Source organism: Pelmatolapia mariae, linkage group LG8, assembly GCF_036321145.2.
Source record: "Pelmatolapia mariae isolate MD_Pm_ZW linkage group LG8, Pm_UMD_F_2, whole genome shotgun sequence".
Classification (NCBI taxonomy): domain Eukaryota; kingdom Metazoa; phylum Chordata; class Actinopteri; order Cichliformes; family Cichlidae; genus Pelmatolapia; species Pelmatolapia mariae.
Genome location: NC_086234.1, coordinates 19,561,392 through 19,588,416, shown reverse-complemented (window position 1 = coordinate 19,588,416; position 27,025 = coordinate 19,561,392). Strand labels below are relative to the sequence as shown.

General features: G+C 40.9%; 2 protein-coding genes across 3 annotated transcripts; one reads left to right on the top strand and one right to left on the bottom strand.

Annotated features, from left to right (window-relative positions):
* Window positions 1-474: 474 nt before the first annotated feature.
* LOC134632983 (epidermal growth factor receptor kinase substrate 8-like protein 1) lies at window positions 475-9,350 on the bottom strand. Its single transcript, XM_063481858.1, has 18 exons — window positions 9,321-9,350; window positions 9,088-9,246; window positions 8,804-8,953; window positions 8,608-8,690; window positions 7,268-7,380; window positions 6,977-7,023; window positions 6,761-6,893; window positions 6,586-6,674; window positions 6,431-6,505; window positions 4,934-5,082; window positions 3,949-4,093; window positions 3,540-3,571; window positions 3,321-3,423; window positions 3,027-3,152; window positions 2,747-2,900; window positions 1,830-1,995; window positions 1,553-1,685; window positions 475-847 (listed from the first exon to the last, which is right to left on the bottom strand). Exons 1-18 carry the CDS (start codon window positions 9,348-9,350, stop codon window positions 761-763), a joined length of 1,974 nt encoding a protein of 657 aa, XP_063337928.1. The 3' UTR covers window positions 475-760.
* A 2,944-nt stretch (window positions 9,351-12,294) lies between these two features.
* Window positions 12,295-23,464, top strand: LOC134632689 (sodium-dependent neutral amino acid transporter B(0)AT2-like). Of its 2 annotated transcripts, none has more exons than XM_063481424.1 (12): window positions 12,295-12,400; window positions 14,684-14,897; window positions 15,622-15,779; window positions 16,133-16,253; window positions 16,357-16,532; window positions 17,922-18,032; window positions 18,122-18,363; window positions 18,503-18,686; window positions 18,786-18,987; window positions 19,443-19,602; window positions 19,702-19,864; window positions 21,103-23,464. In XM_063481424.1, exons 2-12 carry the CDS (start codon window positions 14,684-14,686, stop codon window positions 21,340-21,342), a joined length of 1,971 nt encoding a protein of 656 aa, XP_063337494.1. In that variant the 5' UTR covers window positions 12,295-12,400; the 3' UTR covers window positions 21,343-23,464. The 2 variants fall into 2 exon arrangements, with proteins under 2 accessions (XP_063337494.1, XP_063337493.1); XM_063481423.1 differs by lacking the exon at window positions 12,295-12,400 and adding an exon at window positions 13,530-13,850 and having other exon boundaries at window positions 21,103-23,463.
* The last annotated feature ends 3,561 nt before the right edge of the window (window positions 23,465-27,025 follow it).

Below are 27,025 nucleotides of genomic sequence, written 5' to 3'. Positions count from 1 at the left end.
TTAGGCAGAGAAGAAGACAGCTGTTACACTAAAATGAACATGCATTACAAACGGAGCACTTCAGTGTTAAAATATTTAAGGGGGCTCTCTTACACTCATTCCCATTTTTAGATTTATTGCATTCTACTGGAGAACCACTGCAAGATTCACAGCTCAGATTAATTCTTATTTTTCTTATACTGGGTCAAAGTCCAACACTTCAATTCATCCTGGAACAAACCACTCTAGTTCCCTTTCCCCTCTCTTTAAGCCAGCCTTCTTCTGATTGGCTGGCCCTTGCAACCAGAGGGTTTAAACAGCCCGAGCTGTGCACCTGAGGAGCTGTGTACCTGAGGTGTGTCGTATTTGCACCATTGTATAAAGTCAAGAGTAGAAAAAAAATTCCATAAAAATTGGTGGAGCCCTTTGAAATCTGACCTTTTGACTCCTGGTTTACTTGTACGTGCTCCGATCTCTGTTTGAAACTGTGTCCATGTTTAATATGAGCATACACAAAAAACACTGTAACTGTACATATATGGCATAAAATAAGGAAAAGCAAAATCAGTCCCCTTTAGTTTGCACGGCACCTGGTTATATTAAATTCCTACGTCTCATATTGCTGACAGAAAGCTCGGTTTTAACATCAGGTAATAATACCGTATGACCCTCATGCCGTGATTTAATGTTAGATAGTCAGGTTACTGCCACATGTTCGGTCTCTGGGGACGGGAAAACACAGTCCTTCATGTAACGCTCTTCACAATGTGGATGCTGTTCCTCACAATGTACTGCTCTCCAGCTTCAGATCAACCTTCAGTTTCTGTTTCTCCATGACTGCCTCCAGCTCTGTGGCCCTTCTGGCATCCTGTAAAAAGTAGAAATCAATTTAGACTGTGTAGCAATGAGATGAAAAGCATCAGCTGTTTACAGTAATTTAAACCTCATGCTACTGAGTTCAGGTCATTCCATCTCAAATTATTGTGAGTCTTCTGCTCAACACTGAAAGTTTTTGTGAAATCCATATATGTAGAATACATTTCAAGATGTATTTTTTTTAAATGGCCTGTCAGCACGTTTCCAGCATGTTTCTTTCACACGTCAAAATATGGGACGAAGTTTGGACATCACAAAAACTAGAGATAAAAGCCAATAAAAGCCTAAAAAATGATGCTGGCCTTTCTTTCCAAAATAATCCAAATACCAATGTAAAATTTGTAACACATACAAATGCATTTTTAATGTCTCTTAATCTTTTCCTGAATTATAAGACTCTTCCAGGGTAATCTGGATGGCAAGTGGGACTTGAAAATACGAATTTTGTTCTGTTTGGATTAGACTGTCTGCTGATCCGAATTTATCATATGTCCTCAGTCCAGCATGAAAGATAAAAGATGAATGAAAATATGTTCAAAGTAAGTAATTTTAAATCACTGATTACACTCATAATTGTGTTTTTGCATCCTGCCAAAAATGATCATGTTTAGTTTTCCTAAGACCAATAAAAATGTTAATGTTGAAGGCTTTGATTTGGCTTCCCTTTAAAAGATATAGCAGTTCCCTTGTCGTTTACCTCTAGCAGTGATTTTTGCACAGCGAGCTGACTGTACACTCTGGCACCCTCCTCTGGAATCACAGCTTTCAGCTCTTCTTTGTTGAGAGAGAACAGCTGGGCGCCTGTCAGCACACCCAAACATGACACTGTCCTGAGGGACACAAAACATAATGGACTTCAGAGGATACTCTGGTGGAGCCGCTGCGTTCATCCATGTAATGGCAAAACACACGTGTAGAGCCAGCATTCCCTGCTTATACACAAACCGTGGTTTATTTGGTTTGCAGTCACTTACGGTTTGCTGAAGCCCTTCCCTCTGAGCCACTCAGCCACCTCCTCTGGAGGAGAGTTGTAGTCAAGGGGGAGGGAGGTGTCTGCAGAGCGAGGGATGATGAGGGGCTTGTTCAGATTGGACTTTCCATTCGTCAGTCTCTGGAGCAGCTCATCATTTACCAGCGTGACTGAAAAATTTGGAGTTTAAAGAAGTAACGGTCACTTTCATGCTCAAATAATAATATAAATGCAGGACTCAGTGGAGGAAAGACATAGCTCAAAGGTTAATCTTAAAACATGAGAACATGGTTTAAATCCAAAATAATGAACCCATAATTAGGTGACTTATGAGTAGCCTATCACTGTGCTTTTTTGTATCTTTTTTTACATTTTGGTTATAGAACTTTTAAAATAAATCTTATATTTCCCATTCCAGAGTATGACTGTACTTACCTTAATAATTCATCATCTACATATAAAATGTATCCACACAAACTGAATGATTATTAAAGACTGTGTGATATGTTTTTAAGATCCACAACAGCTACCAAGTGGACCTTAAGTGACATTGTTTTGGCAACATTCTTTTATTAGTTTGGGGCAATTTTTCATTTTTTTTCCTTTAAGATTTCAAGCTTAAATTACTTTAGTTTAGTTGCATGGAATTTCTTGCTTCAAATAAAATAGAGGAATAGCAAGAGTAAAAAGCAGTTGCTCTTCTATTCAGAGGGGAGGTGAGCCACAGCATTTTAGACTCTGCATCCTTTATTTGGTTGATTTTTCCACCAGATGCCCTTCCTGACGCAACCACAAAGGGATTTGTGTCTCTTCCAGGGATCAAATTGGGAAAAATTGGGAAAGGTTCACTTGTTAGGCAAACGTGCAAACCGCTACACTACAGAGCCACAGTCTAGGACACATAAAGCTGTAGTCCGTTACCTTTGTCATTGTCCTCAACAGCTTGCACATGCTGGTTGTATGATGGTAAGCTGCGTGGGCGCTGTGGGGAGTGGGTGGGGGTGGTTTTGGGAAGAGCAGGGGGGCTGGGTGGGGCGAGAGTGACATTCTTGGAAAGTGGAGGCGCAGCTGGAACCTGAAGGAACGTGGAGTGAAGAAAAAAATGAGTTTGCTCTGATGGAACGATCAGATGAGAGCAAAGCCGTGCTTGTGTGTTTCATGTGTGCATGCATGTGTGTGGGTGTCTTTTTTGCCGTCTTACACTGGGGGGTCTGTTGTGGACAGGGCTGTCTATGTGAGCCATGGGCTCCAGGATGTTGAAGGGGACGAAGCCGACCTGGTTAAACCGATTACGACACTTCCACCAGCGCTTGGATGACTCGATCACCTGTCAGACAGAGAGGGTTGCTGTCAGTGAGAGGGCTGTAAAGTGTATCAACAACTGCAAATAGCTTTTGTCAAACAATGAAAAACAGGACTTTTTGATGGTTCCTTGAGTGCGCCATAAAATGACTTGCTTTACTGTGTGCTTTTACAAACAGTTTGATTCTGTTACCTCCAGTGTCTCCCCCTGCTGCACTGAAAGCTCACTGCTGTTCCTGGCAATGAAGTCATAACTGCAGCAGTAGAGTCTGTCAGGCCCCGGTGGGAGTGAATCTCTGATAAAATGAGACAAAGTTTGTTTTTATTTAGTCGAGGTTAAAAAAACAAACAAACAAACAACAATAACAACAAAAACAGCAGTTCATTGATTTATGTCTTGTAGATGACTTACGTGTCATCGTTTGGTGGCTGAGGTGGTTGTTGCTGTGGGAGCAAAAAAAATTAGACAAGTGAAGTCAACACAAGTTAGCACAAAATGCATAAAATATGTAGAAAAATATAATGTCAGTGTATATCTGGGTAAGGCTGACTGCATTAAAGTTTGAGAAACTAAGGTGTTATTAAAAAAAACAAAGAACTAACTGTGAACCTTATACAGTTTTTAGCAGGGATGGACAGAAATGTGAGCTGATCTGTCAAAAAGCGGAAAGTGTATCTCCACTGTTTACTGTACGTAAGGTTTATTCATGCGTTAGTATGTTAAACCCCTGTGTTGTCCTTTTACACACTCATGCATAGTTCTTGTTTCCACTGATCTACGATTAATGACTTCTAAATCACGATATAGAAGTATTCCACACCTCTTGTTTTTCTCGAAGGGCTTCGAGTTTGTGCTGTGACTCGACCGGATCCTCCCAAACCTGCCCGTCAGGCCTCAAGGCTTCTGGCTTCCAGCCATCAAAGAACACTGGGGTGTATGGAGCTACAGGCCCACGCAGCTGAGACCTGAGAGAGCAGAACAAGTCACTGCCTTGGCCTTCAATGAGCTCAACAACCAAAACTATGATTGTTATTCAAGCAGTTTTCATTGATGGAAGTTATGACATTGGATTTTCCTCTTAAAGCTTGCTTACAAGATTAAATATAATAGGCCTTATGTACATTTGACAGCTAATCCATCGGTTCCCTTTTCTTAACATGAGAAATCAATAAATCCCAAAATGCCTTAAGTGGATTTGTTATGCTTCTTATTATATAAATACTGTCAAAATGGAGCCTGATGGAGGGTCCTGTTAAACATGGCCAAACTTTCAAAGAATCCCTGAGGGCTCAAAGCTCAGGCTTCAGCTGTCAGCCAATCAGAGGAAAGTTTTGTCTTAAAGTAAGGGGACCCTCACCCCATGAGCTAAAACTGAGGTGCTGTGACAAAAGACCGAAGAAGACAAATAGGGATTGCTTTTTAGTCTTTCAGTCCAAGAATAAAAATATGGAACTGGATATGAGCAAAAAAACGTCTCTTTTAATTTCCTGTCTCAAAAAATCTGCTTATTTCAAAACGCAGGTAAAACAAATGATTTCAAGAGAAACGAAGTACAAAAATATTGCTTGGTTGAAACAAAGATGTTGCTCTTCAGCAGATAAAATCTTCAGTGAACCCAAAAATGTAAAAAGGTGACACATAACAATCAACAGAGGCAAAAAGCTCCCTTTCCACAGCCTCTGGCCAGAGTTGAGTTTGATACAACACCAAGACTGGAAGTTTTTAATGTGCTGCCTTTTTAGATTTCTGGAAAATAAAACACCAGTTTCACAACTAGTAAGAGACAGACAAGCATTGATACCGACCGAGGGTGTGTCCAGTTGGGTCCCAGCGACGTCCAGAGCTGCCTCTCCTCCTCAGTCAGGGCATCTTGTAGAAGGGACACCGCAGAGCTGGTCAGGGCAGGGCTGGATATGGCGGCTCCAAAAGCTGGTCCTCCTGTTGTTTTTACCATCTGTGCAACAACAACAGATGAGACAAAATCAGTGTGTCTTTTATCCTTTCTTCCTCCCCTCACCCACAAGTGTTCGCAGCAGATGGCTGCACCTCCCTGAGCCTGGTTCTGCTGGAGGTCTCTTCCTGTTAAAAGGCAGTTTTTCCTTCTTACTGTTGCCAAAGTGCTTTTTCAAAGGGGCCAAGTGATTGTTGGGGTTTTCTCTATATTATTATAATTTCTTTTCCTTCAATATGAAACGCCTTAAGGCAGTTGTTGTTGGGATTTGGCATTATATAAATCAAACTGAACTGATGTTCCCACGTTTGCTATAATGGATCTGGCATTCAAAGTCTTAACAATCGCTGATGGTTCTAGCAAACTGCAACAACAATACCGTCCATTCTTCTGCCTGATAGCCGAACATCAAACCACAGATGTAAAAACAAATGTAAAAAGCCTAATGGATACATCTGCACACAAAAGCCAAAGCACACAAGAAGAGGCACACGCACGTCTTTGAGAGACAAGGCTGCGTGTTCCCATTCAGGTGTGTCACTTTACACAAATCAAACACACCCGTTTCACCCTATTTGATTCATACTGGAGTGGAAAAATGAAAGAACATTCTTTGAAATATTCCTTTAATTTCTGCTAACTCACAGTGTATCATCATGAGTGATGTTGACACTTTAATGAAGGGCATTGGACGTTTCCATGAAATCAAAGTAAATAAATGATAATCTAAAGGCACTTGATTTCTAAAAAAAAAAAAAAAGCAGCCATAAATGGCCCACCTTTTTTCCCCAGATGGAACTTACCAATGTCTTAATTTAAAACAGGCGTTGAGGGACAACAAAGTGGCCCTTCTAGTTTCAAGACAAGCTCAAATCTAAACCAAATGTTTGAGAGGCATGCACCAACAACCCCTGCCCGCATACAAATACAGCCAAGGAAACTGTGTAGATCAAACAAATGCTGCATTTTTGGTGTGCTTAGGGTTTCAATCAGGCCGCTGTGCAGGGAACTGCCCTGTGTAAACACTGAATAGAAGCTGTAGCTTTTGACAACATCGCTGAACTACTCTGAAGACTTTCCATTATTTTGACATGACACATGCTTACAGTTCTGCACTGATGTCCACTAACATCAGGAACAAAAACGCTGCCTGATTGGGCCTTCAAGCAGAGAATGTGTCTTTCGAATCCAGGCATTTACCCCCAGTTGACTTTGCCCCCGCATGGCATTACGTGTCACACGGATTTATTTGAAGAGGTTGGTCATGCTCCCCTGCAGTGAAAGACTACACCTCATATTTACAGCAATAGCAACAACAGTTGCTGAGGTAGAGTTTATAACCCTGACTCACCATATCCAGAGGCTTGAACACATGGTGAATGAGGTCCTCTGAAGAAGGATTGGTGATGGTTGATTTCAGGCGAGCCTGAGAAATAAACAGAGGCGATGAATATGCAGCTGCCATGAGTAAGCAAGTAATGAAGCTGGACTTGATGGTATACATACCAAGAGGCTGAAGCAATATTTGAATTTCTGGAAGATATCAACGAATTCCCCATCTGGTGGAGGGCGAGCTTTTGTGGCGAGTAGCTCGTCTGTTGTTTGGGAACAAAATATAACAGCAGTGTGACAGTTGCTTCAAACTAGAGAAACTGGAGAAATCTATGCATCTCCCTCTTACCTTCAGCGCTTTGCTTTTTACTGTTCTTCTTCTTCTTCTTCTTTCTTTGGTTCAGCACCGTTGCAGCTTCAGCAGTCTGCTGCAGCTTGCCCATGAAGGCCTCGATTTCATCGAAACAGTGATTAAGGATCCCCTGAGGAAAGAAGAATTGCCTTCGTTACGTGAAAAGCAGCCAAAAGTGGCGACAAAAGACACAAAAGAGATGAGCTGGCTTACCACTTCTCTCTCTGCTCCCAGGAAAGAGATATCAGGTCCGCCATTTGCTGTTGTGAAATAGAGCAGGGGACTCAGTTTATCCATGTTCATTCATCTCTGCACTACCCAAAGCCGCCCTCTCACAAACACAAGCTGACAAAGCCATCTCTGTGCTCTGGAGAGACGTTTGCCTCGAATACCTGTCGCTTCTCTCCTTTCCTCCTGCTCACTTTCCCAACCCTTCTGAATAATTCTGAAGCACTACTGAACAGGCATGCATGTGGAGAAAGAAGTCTTCTATTTTTTTCTTACCTCTGGGTCCAGGGTAAGGTGGAGGGTTGACAGGTGGGGGATTAGGAGCATGCAGCATGGGAGGACTTGGTATGTTATAGGGGTCGAACACATCTCCTCCACTCTGAGAAAGCCTGCGGGGTGAGAGGAAAGATTCAGTGCTTCTCCCACAACACGGCACTACGGGTTAAAAGGTGATAACAGTGTTTTTGTTGATGATGGTGCAGGTGTACACTCAGCACCAGCAAATGAGACGCCCTTCAGCAAGGGCTCAAGAAGTCAAATTAACAAGCTCACATTTAATGCCGTAACAGCAGCACCCTCTTGGTAAGAGCTCCAAACACCTCTATGTGCACTCCTCAATCAACGCGGCGCCTCTAAGATTTAACCCTTTCCCTTATAAAGAAGACATCTGATGACCTCCCCAGCACTCTTAATGATGGGTTTTGACGCCTCAGTATATATCAATAAAGATGTGGTTTTACGACCAGTAGAACAGTTTCCAGGTTTTTCCAAGGGTAGCTGCGTAAACAGGGACCACTCTCACTAACTTCTAATGCAAACCCAGTCATTTTTGTCCAATAAGCAGGTCTGAAATATGACAGAAGGCACTTAGTTCAAAAAGGAGCTTTAAAGGTTACTCCCAGTAGGCTTACAAGGGGTAAAGAGTCAATCCTCCAGCCCTTATCCAACCATGAAGAAAGAGTGAACATCCTAATTTTGCATACTCGTTTCCACGCTAAACACAAACACTTTACATTAGCAAGCAATAAAAACAGTGAGTCTGCCTTGACTTTTTTATCCAAAAAAATACAAGTAACCTAACAGTGATGACTTCACCTTTTTAGAAATATTAATTAAATTCTGATGTAAATACAAAAGGCTCCTGCTGTTTCTCTTACCACATGTCTCTGCCCTTCACGTGTCCTTTAAAGAGAAATGTTCTCAAAGCCAGATTGTGCCTGGAGCCTTCGCCTCTGTTCCCTTTGCGTTCTCTACTCTCCGTCACAATGGCCTTGCTATCTCTGTCACACCTTCTTAAGTTATGTAGAAACCGGTAGAACGAGTCTTTCGCTTGCTCTCTCTCAGCTGTTTATACTGTTTGTCCTCCCTCTCTCTGCCTCCACACAGGTGGATGGCAACACAAAGCTGCTTTGACTCAGTGGAAAAATGCGACATAATGACAACGACGGCGAAAATCAAACTACTTTAAATGGGATGTGGGTCTGAGTTTCCTTTTTGTGGCTGCCAATTAAACTCCACCCATGCAATGTGATTGTGAACGCAGAAGCATGGCCTCCCATTAAAACCGTGCCAAGAAATGCACTTTCGTGGGTGCGTGATTATGACAGTCACTGTACCTGTGGTCATCAGGGGGCAGCTTACTCTTGCTGGCGGTGGAAGTCGAAACTGCCAACGTGACTTCGTCGCAGATTTGCTCTGCCTATTTAAAATGACAACATGTAAGTGGCATCACTGGTAAAACCTGATGCAAATAGACCCTATGACTCATCCAGGACAACTCTTGGGGAATCTCCTCGCACTGTCAGCACTCACCTTCAGCTTTTCACAATTAAAGAAGTGGATGTCTGGCTTCTTCTGATCTTCACCTTGGCAGACTAACATAAGGAGGGATGGGAAGTGTTTTTCTGTGTTAACAGCTTCACAGCGGAAGATGGATCTGAAAGCGTAGCTCTCCAGCTCATCCTGCAAGGGTAGATAGAACTGATGGTCATTGTGGATGCAAATATGTGTGGTATTTCACAGCTGAGCACATTTAAATCTCTTCATCATCCACTGAGCCGCTCATAACCTGCTAAAACTCACGCGCCTGCCCTCACCTGACTCTGTACGTCTCTGAGATAAATGCCCCCTGCTCCTACATCCAGGTACATCTGTTGACTCCATAGCTTTTTATTCTGAGCCAGGAAGGAAAGACGGTTCTGAGCTTCCTCAACGCTCTGCACTTCCCCGTTCTGCAGCGAGAACGTCAGAAGGTGCTGCAAAGTAATGAGGAAGAATGAGCACATGAGGAAAAATGCATGAAAAACATCACTCAAGGGAAGGCACTCACTGTGACGAGATGTCGAGTGATGTTTGTCATCTTTTGTCCACTCTGTCAGCTGGAGATGTGTAAGATAAAGCAGCTTTCCTAAAAAATCACAGACCTAGAAAAGGAAGCAGAATACCAGGACCACTCAGAAACACATTCTGGACAGAGTTACGAGTGACATTTGTAGATGGAGAGAGTAACGATGGTGTTGCTTTAACAAGTTATCAGCAGCTCCTACTTCCTAAAGCTAAACAGACTTACTCACAAAAGAAATATCCTCATTCAAATTTGCCCTGCCCCTCCCCTTTTCCAGCTTACGTCTGTCTATCCCAGCACTGCTTCAGTAACACAGGATTCTGGTGCATGAGTGACTGAGCGAGCGAGCCGCCCGACCTGTCTGGTAACAGTTCAAAGTATGATACCAACCTCTCTGTTTCTCAGTGACCACTGAACAAGAGTCACTGGCATCAAAGACAGCAAACACTTGGTATAACTTACATGGTTTCACTTAAGAGCTCTGCCCACAAAAAAAATATCACTTAACCTCACATTTATGAGCACTCAGTGCCAGCCTGGTCTTGCACGAACATATAGTGTGGCATTTCAAAATGAACACTGGGACAATGCGGTAAGCATGACGATTTGTGCACAAGCAATAAGTAAAAGTACTGTTTTAAATGAAGGATGTGGGCAACTTATAACTGTATAGATTTGACAGGAATAGCTGCGGTGTTGTTGATGTTAGGTAAGAAGATTAACACAATCATGCCAGGTTAAGTCAGAGTTAAGTCAAGTGTCCACAGTGCTTTTGATTTTAGTACATTTTCATAAGCAAACCTTCAAAATCTGAAATGACAAATACTGAATTACCGGGAACTGCTTGGTTACACCTTCATAAATTACTACGAGTAACCAAGAAACCCATACAACATACAACAAAATGACTTACCATACTCATCTAAATGTATTTGAGAGTCAAATAATGAAAGATCTGAGATGTCAGAGACTGGAAATAGATGTCAAATCAGCTTACCGTAACTTGGTATACTTCCAGTGCCTGGATCTTGAGGTTAACAGCTGTGTACGTTTGATCCTACAGAAACCAAAACCTGTCTCGAGCCTTAGTGTGACTAGAGGTATCTTACTCACCCAGAGGTATGAAAGCCTTGACAAGCAGAGGTGTGTCACACTGTGGAGTCCCGCCCAGTATTTCACCCCACCTTAAAGATAAAAATATTTGTTCTTTCTCTCTCCTGTACACCTACAAGTGCATTCCACACAGGAAAATGTAAAGGTTAAAATGCAGGCTAGGCTAGGCTGCAGTTGGAAGATAAAGTTGGTGAACGGTGACACAGAGTGAGTGGGTGAAAATAAATGCTCAGAGGTCTGAACTGAACCTAGTCGCTGTGCCGCTGGAGTGGGCTGCCACGGAGAGTAACGGGGGGAAGGGAGGTCCATGCAAAGGTGCAGTGTGCAGGAAAATAAAACAAACCAGAGATTGATCAGCTCAGATACTTTTTTATTGTCAGTACTTGAAGGAAATTGTGGGGTGGAAAGGTTTTTGGCTTCTGGGAGGAACATGCCAAAAGAGTTTGAGAATGACAAATGAAACCCTGCTGTTTCAGGACCCAAAGAAATCGGGCAATTGAGAAATCACTGACACAGTTCGGATGGGATCAATGGGCCAAAAATCTTTATCTATTGCTGTTATGGGAAATTTCTGATGAAGGTGTCTGCAAGTGAAGAAGATTTCGGGAGTTACTAAATGATAAGGTTATTTAGAGTGCTTAGCAAAGGGAGGGGAAGTTGAGTTGTGTATACTGTTGTTTGGTTAGGTAGCTGTGCATGTACATATGAAAGAAGTTGTCATAGAACTCTATGCAAGCCCATTAACAGTAGACCCTATGATTCAACAGAATCACCTATATCAGCAGTAATTTGAAGTAATCCTTTTCTGTGTGACTTTATCATTGTAGAGGAATTTCGGCCCACTTCTCTTTACAATGTTGCTTCACTTCACTGAATGCATTGAAATGAATTCACGTACAGCACTTTTAAGTTGCTGCCACAGCATTGCAATCAGGTTGAGGTCTGTACTTTGACTGGGTCATTACAACACCATGATTCTTTTCTTTTTCAGCCATTCTGTTGTAGATTTGTTGGTGTGCTTGGGTTTCATTGGCCTGTTAAATTAAAGTTTCTGTGCCAAGCTTTAGCTGCAAACTCAAATCATCACCCGTCCACCACCATGCTTGACAGCTGGTATGAGGTATTTGTGATGATATGCTTAGTTTCCTCCAGAAGATGGTGCTGTGCATCATGGCCAAACATCTCCACTCTTATCTGTCCAAAGGATGTTGTTCCAGAAGTCTTGTGGTTTGTTTAAATGCAACTTTAAAAAGAAGCCTTTCTCCACTGTGCAACTGTACTTTCATGAACTTCAACATTTAACATGCTAACCGAGACCTCTAGGGTCTGAGATGTAGCTCTTGGGTTTTTCTTTTCTTGTACAGTCTAACCTTGGGGTGAATTTGCTGTTATGTTCACTCCTGGGAAGGACTGGAGAAGCATTATTGTTCCACACCAGAAAACCGGAGAGGTCTTCCCACTTGCCGAGCAGCCGAGCATCAAAAAATTAAGTGCATTTGATTAACAACACCTGCTGCTTTTTTACCATCTTATTTCCTGTGAAAAATAACCATGATGGCCGATTTCAATATTTCACATTTTTGGAATTTAATTAGAACATAAAGATTATTATTTCACACAATCGAAAGAAGTGCATGTGTGTGTGTGTGTGTGTGTGTGTGTGTGTGTGTGTGTGTGTGTGTGTGTGTGTGTGTGGTGGTTGGGTGATACATGATAGCACAGTGTACATGTTTGATTTAAAGGGATGAGGTGGGTTTCTCAGAGAAACTCACAAGTGGGGTGTCATATTTCATAACAGTAATTGACAAGACAAGTCCCACTTTATCCTCCAATAGAGAGGTGGGGGCGGAGACAGTGAAGTTGGTGAGGTTGAAGCTCGACTTTGGTTTAAGGACAATTGAAAAACTATTTCAAGAACCTCTTCATTACACGGACTTTGTTTGTATCACAAGGTATTTATCATTTATTAATTAATACGCCTAACTATTTCTAAACGCGTAGATTTGTAGTTTATTATGAGTGATACTAGACAGCTCTATTTAAAACTTCCAAGCCGGCATACGTGGCATTGTGTGCGCCTGTACGCGTGAGAAAAATGTCGCTCCTCGGTCGGAGTAGAATTTAAATCTAGTAACTATATAATCTGAACAATAACAATGCTGCTACAACCACTCACGGGCACGAAGTTCTAATCCCAGTAGGCTGTAAAAGCCATGTTGAGACTATTGCATCAGCCTCCGCCTCCCTTGTTTTCTTTTATTTTCTTATTTTGATAAAAGTGCGAAAACTGAGCAAAGGCAAAAGATTTAGTGGTGGGAAACATAAAAGTAACAACTTAACCTGGATAAAGTGGTATTTCCCCACGTGTTCGTATTTTAACCATCTACCTGGCATCATACATGAACACGTGTCAGTGGTGAGTTAGGGCTCTGCCTGTTATGTGCGCAATCGAGGCTCAAATCGCTAAAATCTAGGTGAAAGCTTTACCCACTGTGGGTGAAGTGGGTAAACAGTGGTGCATTATAGTTAACTGAAGTTAGACTAAATTAAAAGCCCAGTTTGAAGAACATGGTTGTTAGCCAAAATAAAATAAAACCTAGACTTTGGGGTGGCGGAAAACGAGTTTTGTTCTTGAAAAACTAAATAGGGACGTCTAAAGTTTTAATCTTTGTTCAGTTGGTCAACAAAGACAGCCTGAGGGGGCCTAGTACATATGTTTATTGAGACGTGTGTGTTTATGTGACTGAGTGCCAAGTGCGCTCAACTTTTTAACACTCCAAAGACCGCGTGTACCATAATAATAAAAAAGAAAACATCATCAAATGTATTTGTAATTTCTACATGTCTTTAAAAAAAACTTTAATTATAAAATTCTTATTAAGTTTGTCATAGTTTAATATTTCTGATTTATTCGTTTATTTATTCATATTAACTTCCGTACTGTTGTGTATTTCATGATTTATTGCATTACAAGCGATGTTATAACCAAATGTTATAACATATTGATTTTGTCTCACTTTTATTTTGAAAGTTACATAAACACACAAATTGGAAGTGGCTTCACGGCGTCGTGGCGCGAGACATGCGGAAGAACGCTGCTACGTCGTAGTAAACGGCTTAACAACGAAAATGCCGCGTTTATAACATAGTCAGCGGTTATAGGTCTTACTTTAGTATTTAAGAATTTAATAATAGTGGTTTGAGAAATTTCTAGCATGTTACATTAAAGAAGAAATATAGAAACAGAACAATAACTGAGCTCGATATTGTTTTAGTGATAGTTCAGCAGCGACACGTGGCCGTTTCCTCTAATCAAAAGGAGGGATAAAGGATTATCGTCGTTGCTCTCCGTTTCTTGTCGCTTTTTCTACCTCTTCGTTGACTACACCTGCTGCTTGCCAGGTGAGTTTGGCTTCATGTTAATTGTCCGCTTCCTGTAAACTCTCCAACAGCTGAGTCCAGTCAAATGGTCGAGGATGCTTAGCCATGATGCCATTGCATCAGCCCAGATACCGCGCAAAGTCACTAGAAGGGACTATTTTTGGGGTGCTTTAAGTGCTATTGAGAGTAACTGTAAGTGATATGGAGTATATAATTGGGGCTTGTGTCAAGAATGATTTTATGCTTGGGTTACCAGGAAAATTCATTCATCGTCTGGCTGCATAGCGGGTAACAGACAGTACAGTGCCCCGTGCAACTAAGCCTAGTCCTGCCATTGATGTAAATGATGTGGCCTAAATATTAGTAACACCTCAAGTTGTAGCATGTTTCAGTCCAGTGTTCTTTGAGTACAGATCCCAAAATTATAATGAACAACTGCGTAAAAAATGTAAAATAAACCTGGAAATGGTAAAATTAAGGAAGTTGGGGTTTTTGCAAGGTTTTTACTGATGTGGAAACTGAGAATCCACACAAACACTACCACACAGGCTAGATTCCTTTTTAGGCTTAAATGCCAAGGTGACAATCAAACGCTACCTAGGACTCTCCATTAGTTTGTAGAACTGAGGAAGCATCTTGGGTGAGGTGATGGTGATGAAACATCTTTATGAATCTACAAAGATATCTAGTCGCCTTCAACTTGAGCTACTGTGATCTGGATGTCCAAGCACCTGTACAGACAGACTTCTTTCTGGTGTCTGTATGTGAGCAGAACCTTGGGAAAAAGTGTTGATTTGCATTATTAATCTGTTTGAAAAGTTAAAAATCTTTCATTTTGCTCCCTTCAATTTCAGATGGAGAAGCAGCCCTTGCCAGCTGATGATGACAGGACAGAAGCCACAGAAGTTGATGGGCTCACTGGAGAGAGCAGTCCGCAGGAGACGTCTGAGCCAGATGCCCGAGCCGGATGGAACAGTAAAATAGAGTACTTTTTGGCTCAAGTGGGATTCAGCGTTGGACTCGGCAATGTCTGGAGGTTTCCGTATTTGTGTCACCAGAACGGAGGAGGTAATCGTCTGCGACTCTTAACCACAGTAGATCGCTGCCACGCACTGATTTCCTGGAAGGTTCAAGAGATCAAACGTAGTCATTATAGGGAGAGGATGTGCAGCTTCTACTCTGCTCAGTGAAGCAGGCAAACACATGTGAAGAACGTTCAGTGTTAAATGCACTATATAAATCTTTTTGTTCTTCACTGTCTTTATTAGATTGTGTTTCAGTGTCTTAAACGAACACAAAACACGTTAAAATCACACCACACTACTAAAGTACAGGTCATGTGATGTGTGGCATTTCACATCACTTTGCCCCTATTTGGAAAAGTTCACTTTAAGTTACCAACAATAAGGGAGTAAAGCTGTATCAGAAGTGGGTGGGTGTGTGGCAGAGGATATTGTTTTCAGCTCCTGGTATACGCCTCTCCACGTAGGAACTTTTAAAATATTATTTTGTAATGATATTCTTGCTTTCCCTCAGAAACTAATAAACAAAGTAACTGTCTTTGCATTACTGGACAAGCATGTGATTAGACCAACACCAGAAATGAAACAGTGGAGTTGTGTGTTTTCAGTTTTAGGGTGAAAGTCTAATCTGTATAAGCCAACTAGATCAAACTGTTGTTGGTGGAGGAAGCACTCAGAGCTGTCCTGCTGTCGTGCTAGTATAAAAATCTGCTTCTCCTTTGCACACGTGGTGTTGCTCTTTTGCTAACTGAGAGTCATTCTCTTCCCAGGAGCCTTTCTCCTGCTGTACATCCTGCTGATGCTGATTGTGGGCATCCCCTTGTTCTTCCTGGAGTTGGCAGCCGGTCAAGCCATCCGACAGGGCAGCATTGGAGTATGGAAATATATCTCACCCAGGCTCTCTGGCATTGGTTACTCCAGTTGTGTGGTAAGATAACAACTGTTAAATGATTAACCCTCCTCGCTTCCTCTTCCTAACACTATCAGTTTGGGGCTGCGTGATTTACAGATGTCTTTTTGTGCAGGAAGTTTTTATGAAGGAAAAAGTACTTTTTATGTATTAAAAGTTGTTTGGATAGAGTGGTATACCAAATTTGATATTTGTTATCAAATAATTGTATTAGTCTGTCAGGGCCACGTTCTCTTCTCCATCTTGAATGTCAGGACAGTTGTAGTTTATGAGAACAGGACTTTCTCTTTCATTCTGTGCAGCCTACAGCAATGCACATACTTTCTTCTTCTCTGGTTTTAACGTATTATCTTGTTTTCAACTGTTCTCAGGTTTGTTTCTTTGTGGCTCTCTACTACAATGTGATCCTTGCATGGAGTCTTTTCTATCTCGGGAACTCATTCCAGCACCCATTACCTTGGGAGAAGTGCCCAGAACAGGGGAATGTAACAGGTAAACGCGGCGCATTAAGGTTCAAAACTCACAAAGTTGTGAGCACGAGTGGTGTCTAATATAAGCGTTGTAATTTGATGTGTATTTTTCCTTTTCTCACCAGTAAAGGAATGTAGCGAGAGCTCTCCCACGTCGTATTTCTGGTACCGCAAAGCTCTGGATATCACAGATTCAATCGATGAGACGGGCTCTTTCAACACTTACATCGTCTGCTGTCTGCTGGCAGCCTGGACCTTCGTGTGTCTGGGGATGTTCAAGGGTATCAAGACGTCTGTAAAGGTACCTGTCCGTTCTTATTGTGTGCATTTGTTATAGCGAAGCACCTTTATTATATAAGTCTCTTCTTCAAACGTCTCAGTGTTAAATGACTGATGAGTGTGTTCATCAACAATGTAATATACACGCTGGTGTTGTGTGAATCACATTTAAAGGAAAAACTGGTGACTCCATTAGAAATGCTGGAACAGGTTTGTTTGGTAGCTTTAAAGACTGTTTTGGAAATGAAATATTTATTCTAGTGTTTACTTGGGAATCGGCTGATTAGAAAATAACAAAAGATAAGTCCTTCATTTGTCTTGCTGAGTAACACTGACATGCAGCGCTGCGTGCTGTTTACGTCTCTCAGTTGGGTTAAATCCCTGTCATGTGTTGGATTTCAGGGTTACTCTGAGTGACTGAATCTGTGGAATGCGTGGCTTACATGTCGGCTGACCTCAAATGGCAAAAAGTATTTCACATATTTTAATATTTTTGTAAATTTTAATGGTTTAATGGTTCATACCGTGCTGTTTGTTTCCACTAATGCATTAAACAGTCATTTCTCTTTGGTGCTATACACCACAATGGGGGACAAACATTTAAAAAAAGGATTATGTGGTTCAAGTCCAAGAATTTTGTCTTGCCTACAGTAAACACATGACAAGGATGATATGTTTTGCTGTATACTGTTATTTGTGTTTTGATGCTAACGTCACTCACTCACTCACTGAGCTCATATCAGATGATTCCTGCTGTTTCTATCACAAGAGCCATATGTTTTTGTTGTGATAAGCACAGGCAGTCAACTAGGGAGGCCCAGTTAAAACTTTTGGTCTTAATAGGACAAATTTGTTGGCACATTTTCACACCATTATCCTCTTTCTTTACTGCATTGGTATTTAAAATTCTGTTTTGCTTTTTTGTTCATTTATAATATTGTATTTATTTATTTTTATTATTCATAGGCTATAACAAAAGAAATTGCCATATAAATGGGATAAATAAAGCTCAAGCTCCACACTGCTCTAAACGCTCAGTCTCAGACAGTTTTTTTCCTTCTCCTGGCATGTATGACATCAAATAAAGCCAGCAGTTAAAACCTTCTGTTTGCCAGGGGCAGCCAATCAGGAGGCAGGTCACTTAAAGGGGCAGTAGCTAAAACGGCTTGTTTCAGTCACAGGATGAACTAAGGGGCTGAGCCCCAGTGCATGATGAATAGGGGTTATTTTGAACTGTAAGCATAATAAGTCTGCTTTAATTTCATATGCAATTGTAATGATGCAGTAAACAAAGTTTACACGTCTGTAAATAGCTTTTAATGTTTAAAACCATGCTGACGTCTATATTTAACATTATGTGTTTATTAGGATGTGTTTTGCGCACAAGTAATCATTCTCTCTTCTTCCCTAGGTGATGTATTTCTCTTCCATCTTCCCATACGTGGTGCTGTTTTGCTTTCTCATCCGAGGGCTCCTGCTGGATGGAGCCTTTGAAGGAATCGGCTTCATGTTCTACCCCAAGGTATCGGCAGATAAAACGTCTGGTTCAGTGTAGAGAAGAGAAAGAGATATAAATAGTTCTTTGACACAGCTTTTGTTTCTGCAATGCAGTTGGAAATCTGGGCAGATGTGCAGGTGTGGCGGCAGGCAGCTACGCAGGTTTTCTTTGCGCTGGGCCTTGGCTTTGGGTCCATTATCGCCTACTCTTCCTACAACCCCAGGAACAACAACTGCCACCGTGATGCCTTCACCGTCTCCTTCATAAACTTCCTCACATCTGTGCTGGCTACTCTGGTGGTCTTTGCCGTGCTTGGTTTCCGAGCTAAAAACAAGGTCATGGAGTGTGTAGCCAGGTATGTTTAATTATAAGACTAAAATGTGTGTTGCATGTACAGTGTCATGAACACTGTTGATGTAGCTGAGGGAAATTGTGTTTGGATTTTCAAAATTAGAAATGTAATATTTTTCTGTATCCTGTTGTCTTTTTTATAGCAACTTGAATGACCTGTCAAAACACTTTCACGACGGTCTTGTGCCCAATAACGTGATGCCACCGTTTAACTACTCTGATCCCAAATCTGTGCCTCTGGAGGACTACAGAAAGTGGGTCAAACAGTATGAACCAATGGTGCCTGGCAATTTAACAGACTGTGACCTGGAAAAAGAAATGCAGAAGGTAAACATTCCGTTTCTTAGACTAGTTTCAGTTTGCTTACGTGGATGATGTTATAATTGGCTTGCAAATCATGATGACTAAAGCTGTGTTTATGCTCAGGGTGTGGAGGGAACAGGTCTAGCTTTCATCGCCTTCACAGAGGCCATGACCCTCCTGCCTGGCAGCCCTTTCTGGTCCGCCCTCTTCTTTCTCATGCTACTCAATCTTGGACTCAGCACTATGTTTGGCACTATGGAGGGCATCCTCGCCCCCCTGAGTGACCGCTTCAAGTGTTTGGCGAGGAACAAAACCAAGCTTACAAGTAAGAACCAGTTTTACCTCTTCTATTGTTTCAAAATTCTTGCATGACTCAAGGCAGTCAGACAGCTGATTTGTATTTGACAGCTGTTAATTTGCACATCCGTCAATACTATAAAGCTGCGTAGACACTGGGCGCAATTGAGACTATCCAGACTATCCTGAAGAGACTATCCAATGAGAATGAAGAACATGGCCAACTGTCATATAACCTGGTATTAAACAAATTAGACGGTTACCCAGGCAAACAGAGCCTGAAATGCCCACAAGTGACCAGCCTTCACTTCAAAGTGACAATTGAGGTGTTTCCACTGTGCACACAGCTGCAGACTTTGAATCTTAAACTGATGTCCTTTAATAAAATTTTTATGTCATCCACTGAGTTCTGTTGTAAAGGCTGTATGCTGACATTAAAGAAGATGTTTTTTTCTCAATAACAACATGTCTGTCTTGTTGCAGTTGCCAGCTGCATCATTGGCTTTCTGCTTGGCCTGCTCTTCACTCAGCGCTGTGGGAACTACTTTGTGATGATGTTCGATGATTACTCTGCGACGCTGCCACTCATCATCGTGGTGGTTTTTGAGACTTTCAGTGTGTCTTGGTTGTATGGAGCTGATAGGTGAGGTTTCTGATTGTGGCTAACTGAAGTGTATTTTTAACCATAAATCTCACTAAAGTCTTGTGTACTTTCTTTGTTTTTTTTTCCTTTTCTCTAAAGATTCCTTAACGACATTGAAGCAATGCTGGGCTGGCGTCCCAGTATTGTTTACAAATACCTGTGGAAATACATTTGCCTGCTTGCTATGCTTGGGCTGCTCGGAGCCACCACTATCCGCATGTTCCTGTCTCGCCCCACGTATATGTCATGGAACCAGGAAAAGGTATAAAGTTATTTATTAACTGTATAAAAGTCTTGAACTACACTTTATTTCCTTATGAGAAAGAAGTGCAAGAATTTATTGAAGCATCTGCAAACATACATGCAAACACAGTATATAAGGCAAAGACAATGTTTACAATTCTAACAGGCTTGAAAGCAAATATTTAATATGTCCACCTTTATTCTTCATCACAGCCTTTGTTAGGAAAGCTTTTGTGTAATTTCTTTAAGTAGTCTTCAGGAATAGTTCTTCAGACTTCTTGAAGACTACTCAAAGCTCTTCTTTCAATGATCCTGTTGTTTTGTTCTCTGTCAAAATGATCCCACACTGCTTTAATAATGTGGACGTCTGGGCTTTAGGGAGGCCAATCCATGACTGATAGTGTTCCACTGTGTTTTTTGTTTGGAATCACTGTCATGCTGAAAAATTAAACTTGCTGAAACTGATTTTTTAGCGTTAGACAAGAACTGGACTTGGCTCAGCCTTTTCTCCCTGTTTCCCCTCCTTAAGACACATTTTCATTGAGACCATTTCTGATGAAGCTGTGGAAAACACTAGATGGATTAGTTGAAAGGCCAGGCTCAGCTCTTTATCAGATTTGTTCCCCAATTTGTTCAGGAAATTACTTACAGATATTGCTCATCTGCTATTGACAGTTTTTTTAGGGATGTCATTTCTTCTTTTGACCGATTTCTTCATGTTTTAAAGGGCACACCGAGGTGAGATATGCAAAGTTTCAGTTTTTAGGTCTTCGGGAATCATATTGTTGTCTTTTTCAAGCCTGTCGAACTGTTATGTTTGGCATTTTTCAAAGGATTAGATAAAGAAATGCAAAAAATTGTGTGTTTGCAACTGGTTGCTAGTAACAAAGTGTTTAGAATTTAAATTTGTTCTTTGCTAAATTGTCTCTTATGTGTCGACACAACACAGTCGAGTGCCTTTCTTTTATGCTTGAGGAGTTCATGGTCAGTGTTAAACAGCCAGTGTCCAAAGACAAGCTTTGAAGGACTTTTAGAAAGCCTGGAGAACTATTGCTCAAGACCATTTAAAAAAAATAACTTTGTGATTGCAGGAAAGAAAACAGCAGTTTGAGAACAGATTTTTGCGTTTGTGCTTTATGTTTTATTTGGAGTTTATTTTTAGTAACCTGAAGCTCAATTTATTACAATCTTTCACAATACACTAAAGCTCTTAACTGTTTAACTTCCTGAATGATTCATTTGATTTGATTTTTTCAGGCTTCTGAGGAGTATTTGGAATATCCCGATTGGGCTCTGGCTGTTTTGGCTTTATTAATAATATTTGCCACATTGCCCGTGCCAGTGGGCTTCATCCACGCTTTTCTACAAAAGAGAAACACACAAACTTCCAGGGATGCAGGGAACAGTCACTACAGGATGGTTAACACTGAGGAAACTGCTATGACCGACTTTTCAGCACTGGAACATAGGAATGGGGACGCTGCTCCGGTTTCCTAAACCCTCAACAAATGGGCTGCATTTAAGGAGAAGGAACTTATCAGTGATATATAAGCTGATGTATTATAAAAGAGACAGTTATTTTGTTACTGAGCCTTGCAGTTACCTCACTTGTTCAAAATCAGAAACACATTTTCGTAATGCCAGCTGTTAAACTGCATATCCGTCATGGCCTCTGTGAAGGCGACGAACTGCATTAAAAGAGGAAGTTAAGCAAGAAAGATGAGCCACAGTGAGCTGCACAGCTTCTCTGCTGTTGCTCACAGAACGATGGAAGAAGCTGGATTGTAATCCAAGGTCTTCACTAAAAGGACATGAGGTCCCAGGAGTCTGTGACCTGTAGTATTAAACTACATTTTCTGTTACTACCACTAATTACAGATGCTGCCAGATTAGTCAGAAATATTCCAAACGGCCATTTTAATATTTTCCCTTCTTTTTAAACTTTTAAAGTCAAAGTAGATCTAGATGCTAAAGATGCTCCAGCAGCTTTTAAAAACTTTGTGATACGGAGCAGATAATTTAATGGTTTGTGAAAACTACTTGGTAAAATTTCCATTAAGTTATTTTTACCAAAGTTAGTGTCCAAATAAGCATAAATATGCTTTTAATATAAGCCGTAAATATTCTATGATCCCAAAGCCAGTGTTGCAACCAGGGTTTGGACCATCAGAGCCTCCGCTCCTGACCACTGCCCAGTCCACAATGTATGGAACCCCACAGTACCTCCTGCTGGCAGGGATGACAAAAAAACCCAAAACATGTTGCATGTTGTCTGAGTCTCATGGCCCCCCTCACTGAGGACAACTTTGCTGTGAGAGAACGTACGAGGGGCCACAGTGAGCGCTTGGTTCAGCTGGCTGTACATCTGACACATTCTTAATGGGTGTTCAACTCTACCGTGGCTAACAAAGGGAATGAGACAAAAGAGGCCCTGGGTCAGATCTATTAGACAGAGGAGGTGTTTGGGGAGACGGACGGAGGTCCGACCATCTCTGCTATGAGTGCTGCCCCTGAAACTCAGATCCAGAAACGGCAGAGGATGATCATGTCATCATGTTACAGTTGTTTTGTTAATGTTGTTATATAGTTAGCATTCATTTACATCGTCCTTTCATTTTCGTAGTTTCTTTTCTTTCTGTTGGTCATTCATTACAATAACCTGTGAACTGTGATTGATCATGAGCTGGCTGAGCTACTACGTCATTAACCTGTCACTGCTGTCTCTGTTGAGGTCAGAATTGCAGTGACTGCTAAATATTTTCATTGTATGTTTATTTTTTTCCTGAGCAACTTGGATTAATACCTACAGTACAACACAGTACAAGTTTACTATCACGTTTACTCCAGAAATGAGTCGCTTTAGCTGCGTTTGCTGCTGTTCAGCACAGAATGTTTACAGTCAAAAAAACACGACCGAGACCAGACTCTGTGTTTGAACTTGATAAGATATTATACACTACGTAAGCAGGTGTAGCTGCTCAGGTTATAATAAACATGCAGGCTAGCATTATTTGTTCAAGGAAACAGCTGATAAATGTGTGGTGAGGTTTTTATTTCCTGTTTTTTAAACTCCTCGGTAACAAAGCCAGTGCAAAAAAAAAATTTGCACATCTGTGTGTTTAGAGTACAAAGACTGACTGAAGCTGTTGTCAAGTGACATCATGCTAATGCGAGATAAAAAGATATTTTATGATGTGTATATATGTAAATGGTACATGCAAAATGGTTTTAAAGACTAGCTAAACATTTGAGTAGTTTTTTGTAGTTGTAAATGGAAATTTCCATAAAGGACGTTTTGTGTATGTTTTTTGTAAAGATTAATATATTTTTTAGACTTCATTGCTCTGTGATATTGTCTCACAGCTGCAGTGTTTTCTGGTGTAGTTTTTCCGTTTTAGCAGGATACAGTTGAATGAATTGACTTGACGGATCGTAATGTTTAGTCCTGGGTGCCTTTAGCTCTAATAGGGCAGAATGAACAAACCGTTAAAAGCATCCCAGCGGTCGTGTAATTTTAAAAACATTTCTTTTGACATTGCAGTAATGTTCAAAATGTATGTAAGATACTATTGTTGTATTATATGTTGCTGTTCTTTTATTAATAAACTTTAACATCTCATTCGTGTTTTAAAGTTCATAAAGTCTTGATAGATAATGGAAAAAGTGTAGAAGATTTCTGCTGTCCTGTTCTTTACTAAAACATGCTCTTTCCACTACCTGCTGGGTGTTGCCGCCCATCAGCACAATTATCTTCCTGGGAAAGTTGAAGCATATCGAGACCCGCCGAGAGGTAAATGTCTGTGCAGCTATAACAAAATGATACAAAGACAATATGAACATTTGTTTTTCTTACAGCCAGCAGAGCTCGGTGGTGTGTTCTGACCCTTTCCAGCTGTAACAGAAAGAAAGCACATGATAGTTTTCATTTTCTATAAATCCCCAGCAGCTCATTTGCAGAAGGAGTGCAGGTGAAATGAAACATGAGGGGGTGGATCTATTGTAGCTTTTGCTTTCAAATCTGTGTTTTAATTGTCAGATAAAGAGAACAGTCAGTGCTTTTCTTTGTTTTGTTTCTCTTTCTTATCATCAGTCCTTGAATAGTCTGAGAGTTCTTGCAGGGCTGCAGGCACGTTAAGGTTCAAACTGCTTAGATCAGGGGTGGAGAATTCCAGGCCTCAAGGGCCGGGGTCCTGCAGGTTTTAGATATCACCCTGGGTCAACACACCTGAATCAAATGATTAGTTCATTACCAGGCCTCTGGAGAACTTCAAGACATGTTGAGGAGGTAATTCAGCTGTGTTGGATCAAGGACACATCTAAAACCTGCTCGACACCGGCCCCTGAGGCCTGGAGTTCCCCACCTCTGGCTTAGATGATTAACTGTCAGAATATTGACGAATATTAAAGAAGTGCAATTTTCCTACATGATAAATACATGCTGCTGTAGTAAGTGAAAGAAGTACGTCAGCATGCATCTTTAAACATTCATTGTAAGAAATAAATATAAAATGACAGAAAATTTTCTGTTAATTCATTGCCAATTTTGTCATAAATTTCTATAATAGTGAAAAAATGGGAACTTTCTATCATTGTATTGTTCATCTACATCTTATTCGCCTTGGTGTTGTATCAATGACAATAGGGGAGGTATTAATCAGTAGGTAACACACAAAAAAATTCACCTTTTTAAAATCAGTCCAATGGGTCTGATTAGAGTCTTTGGAGTCTCTTGTTTGACACCTCTGCCATAAGTGCATTTACTAAAAATGTCAGACAAACTTGAAATTCTGTGACCTCAAGGCAGGCATGTGCTCTACAACTTGTACTTCATGAAGACTTGCGCCCCCTGTCAGGAGGCTGAGGTGTAGCACTGGAGGCTACCAGTAGTTTTATTTCATTTCAACTTTTTCTATTGTAGCTCAGTTCAGATTCTGTTCCCAGAGTACATTTTCTTGTTATATAATAATATATAATATAAACATTATTATTTTTTATTTCACAAAATAATTTCATTTAGCTATATTTTTTCCAAAAGCCTAGTTTTCATTTTTATTTTAGTTGACTAAAGTGTTTCGTTTTTAGTTTAGCTTTAGTTTAACTATAATAACTTTGTTAATCATCGCAGTATATCACACAGTCAGTTAAACTTCGGGGATATCAGTCTGTGCAGTTAGGAAGCATAAACTATAGTGACTCCATTTCACCTGATGCACTTGAGCGACTACAACAAAGCAGTCTTTAAAATGTTTTAGCCGGTGCTGGACACAGACGATCTTCCTGACTGATTTCTGCTGAGGACTCATCTCAGCAACAGGAGCAGCAGTATCTGTTCTTGCAGGAGGAGCAGTGCCAATGTGCATACCTCTCTAGACAATCAGTGACCCATTGCCAAACCGGTCATGCTGGATGATGTTTCAGGGAGTGCTCTGCCGTATTATTAATCGTGAATTTGCTCTCATCTGTGAAGAGAACAGCATTCCTTGGCTGGACTGAAAGTTCTGGTGTTCTCAGGTGAAAGCCAGTGAAGCTACATGGTGCTGGGCTGTGATCACGTGTCCCACTAACAGACGTTAAGGCCTCGTGACACAGTCATAGAGTCTGTTTCTGACAATATGGTTTGAAACTTGCACATGAATAGCCTGCTGGAGGTCATTTTGTGGCGTTCTAGCAGTGCTCCTCCTTTTCTTCATCACACAAATGAGTAGATATCGGTTCTGCTGCCCTTCTGAGGCTCTGTCCAGCTACTCTAGTGTACTAGCCCATCTCCTTATTTCCTCCACACTCTTGAGAATGTGCTCAGAGACACAGCAAACCTTGTGCCATGCTGGTGGAGCTGGACTACCTGTGCTACCTGAGTGTGCTCCAAAAACCATTTCATCCAACCAGCAGCAAAAAAAGAGACTAACAAAATGCAAAAACAGAGAAATATTAGTCAGTTGGGTTCAGACAAGAGCAAAGGTTTGTGGTCAGCATCTGTAAATCTGTTTGGATTTGTTTTGTTGTTGACTCTCCAGTGTGTGTGTTGTCCCTTTATTATGCTCTGAAACAGGGTAACATGGATTCACAGAAGTCTGTGATTCCTGACTGGACAGACCGATAGCCTTGAAGTTGAACTGATATGTGTTATTCTGCAATGATCCAGTGTTACCTTAATTTTTTGAAGCCGTGTACTTTTCCCGATTTTGTCATGTACACTTTTACAATGGTGGATATTAATATTAAATATGACAAATAATATGTTCAGCATATGCAGCAATCCAAAAGCTCAGGCTCAGATCAGTAATGGGTGATATCACTGGTCACAGCTCAGAGCTTTGTTGTTTCAGAGACACAGCTCTGAGCTGTGACCAAACCAGGCTCACACAGCTGCTGCTCAGATCACGAGGGGCAACCAATTAGGAGAAAGTTGGATTGAAGGGAATAAAACTGAGCGAATAAACTAAGGAGTGTAAAGGCGTATGAGATAAATTAAGATTATAATTAACTGTAAATCATGCAAAGCAACTCATGTATGAGTTAGAAAGACAATATGTAGCTGGAAACAGCCGTAATAACACCACTTTTATGATTGTACATGCTTTACAAGTATTCATTTTCTACATTATTTAGCATCTGTCTGAATCACTACAGATGATGAAAGAATACATGAATTTTACAGACACCTTTTTCATGTTCATATTTGTCCAGACTCTTCCAGACTTTGTGCATAGCAGTAGTTTCAATGCAGTTTGGTATGATTTATGCAGTTACTTTAAAAAATATCTATTAGAGAATAATACTAGCAAATAGATTGATATTTTGAACTTTCACAAGTCATAGTAATGAAAAAACAAACAAACTTCAAGACATCTGTGTCTACCTGAACCTAGCACTTGCTACATGTATATGCTTGGGCGTGCTCACGTATGTCCCCTTGGAAATATTCAGTGTCTGGGGACTTCAGTTGTCTTGGATGCAGTCTCAGTTCAGTCGTTGAGCGAGGCAGAGGGGAAGGGACCAACGCCCAACTCTGAGAAAAACGGCAGCCTCGGTTTGACCTCAGGTAAGCGCAGATAATTTATCTTAAATATTATTATTTTGTCACAGTAAGTGAATATTTGATAGACAGTTAAATGGTTCCATACACATGTTTTTAAAGCAGGAATGGGTCTGGTTTACAACATGAAAATTATTACTGTAG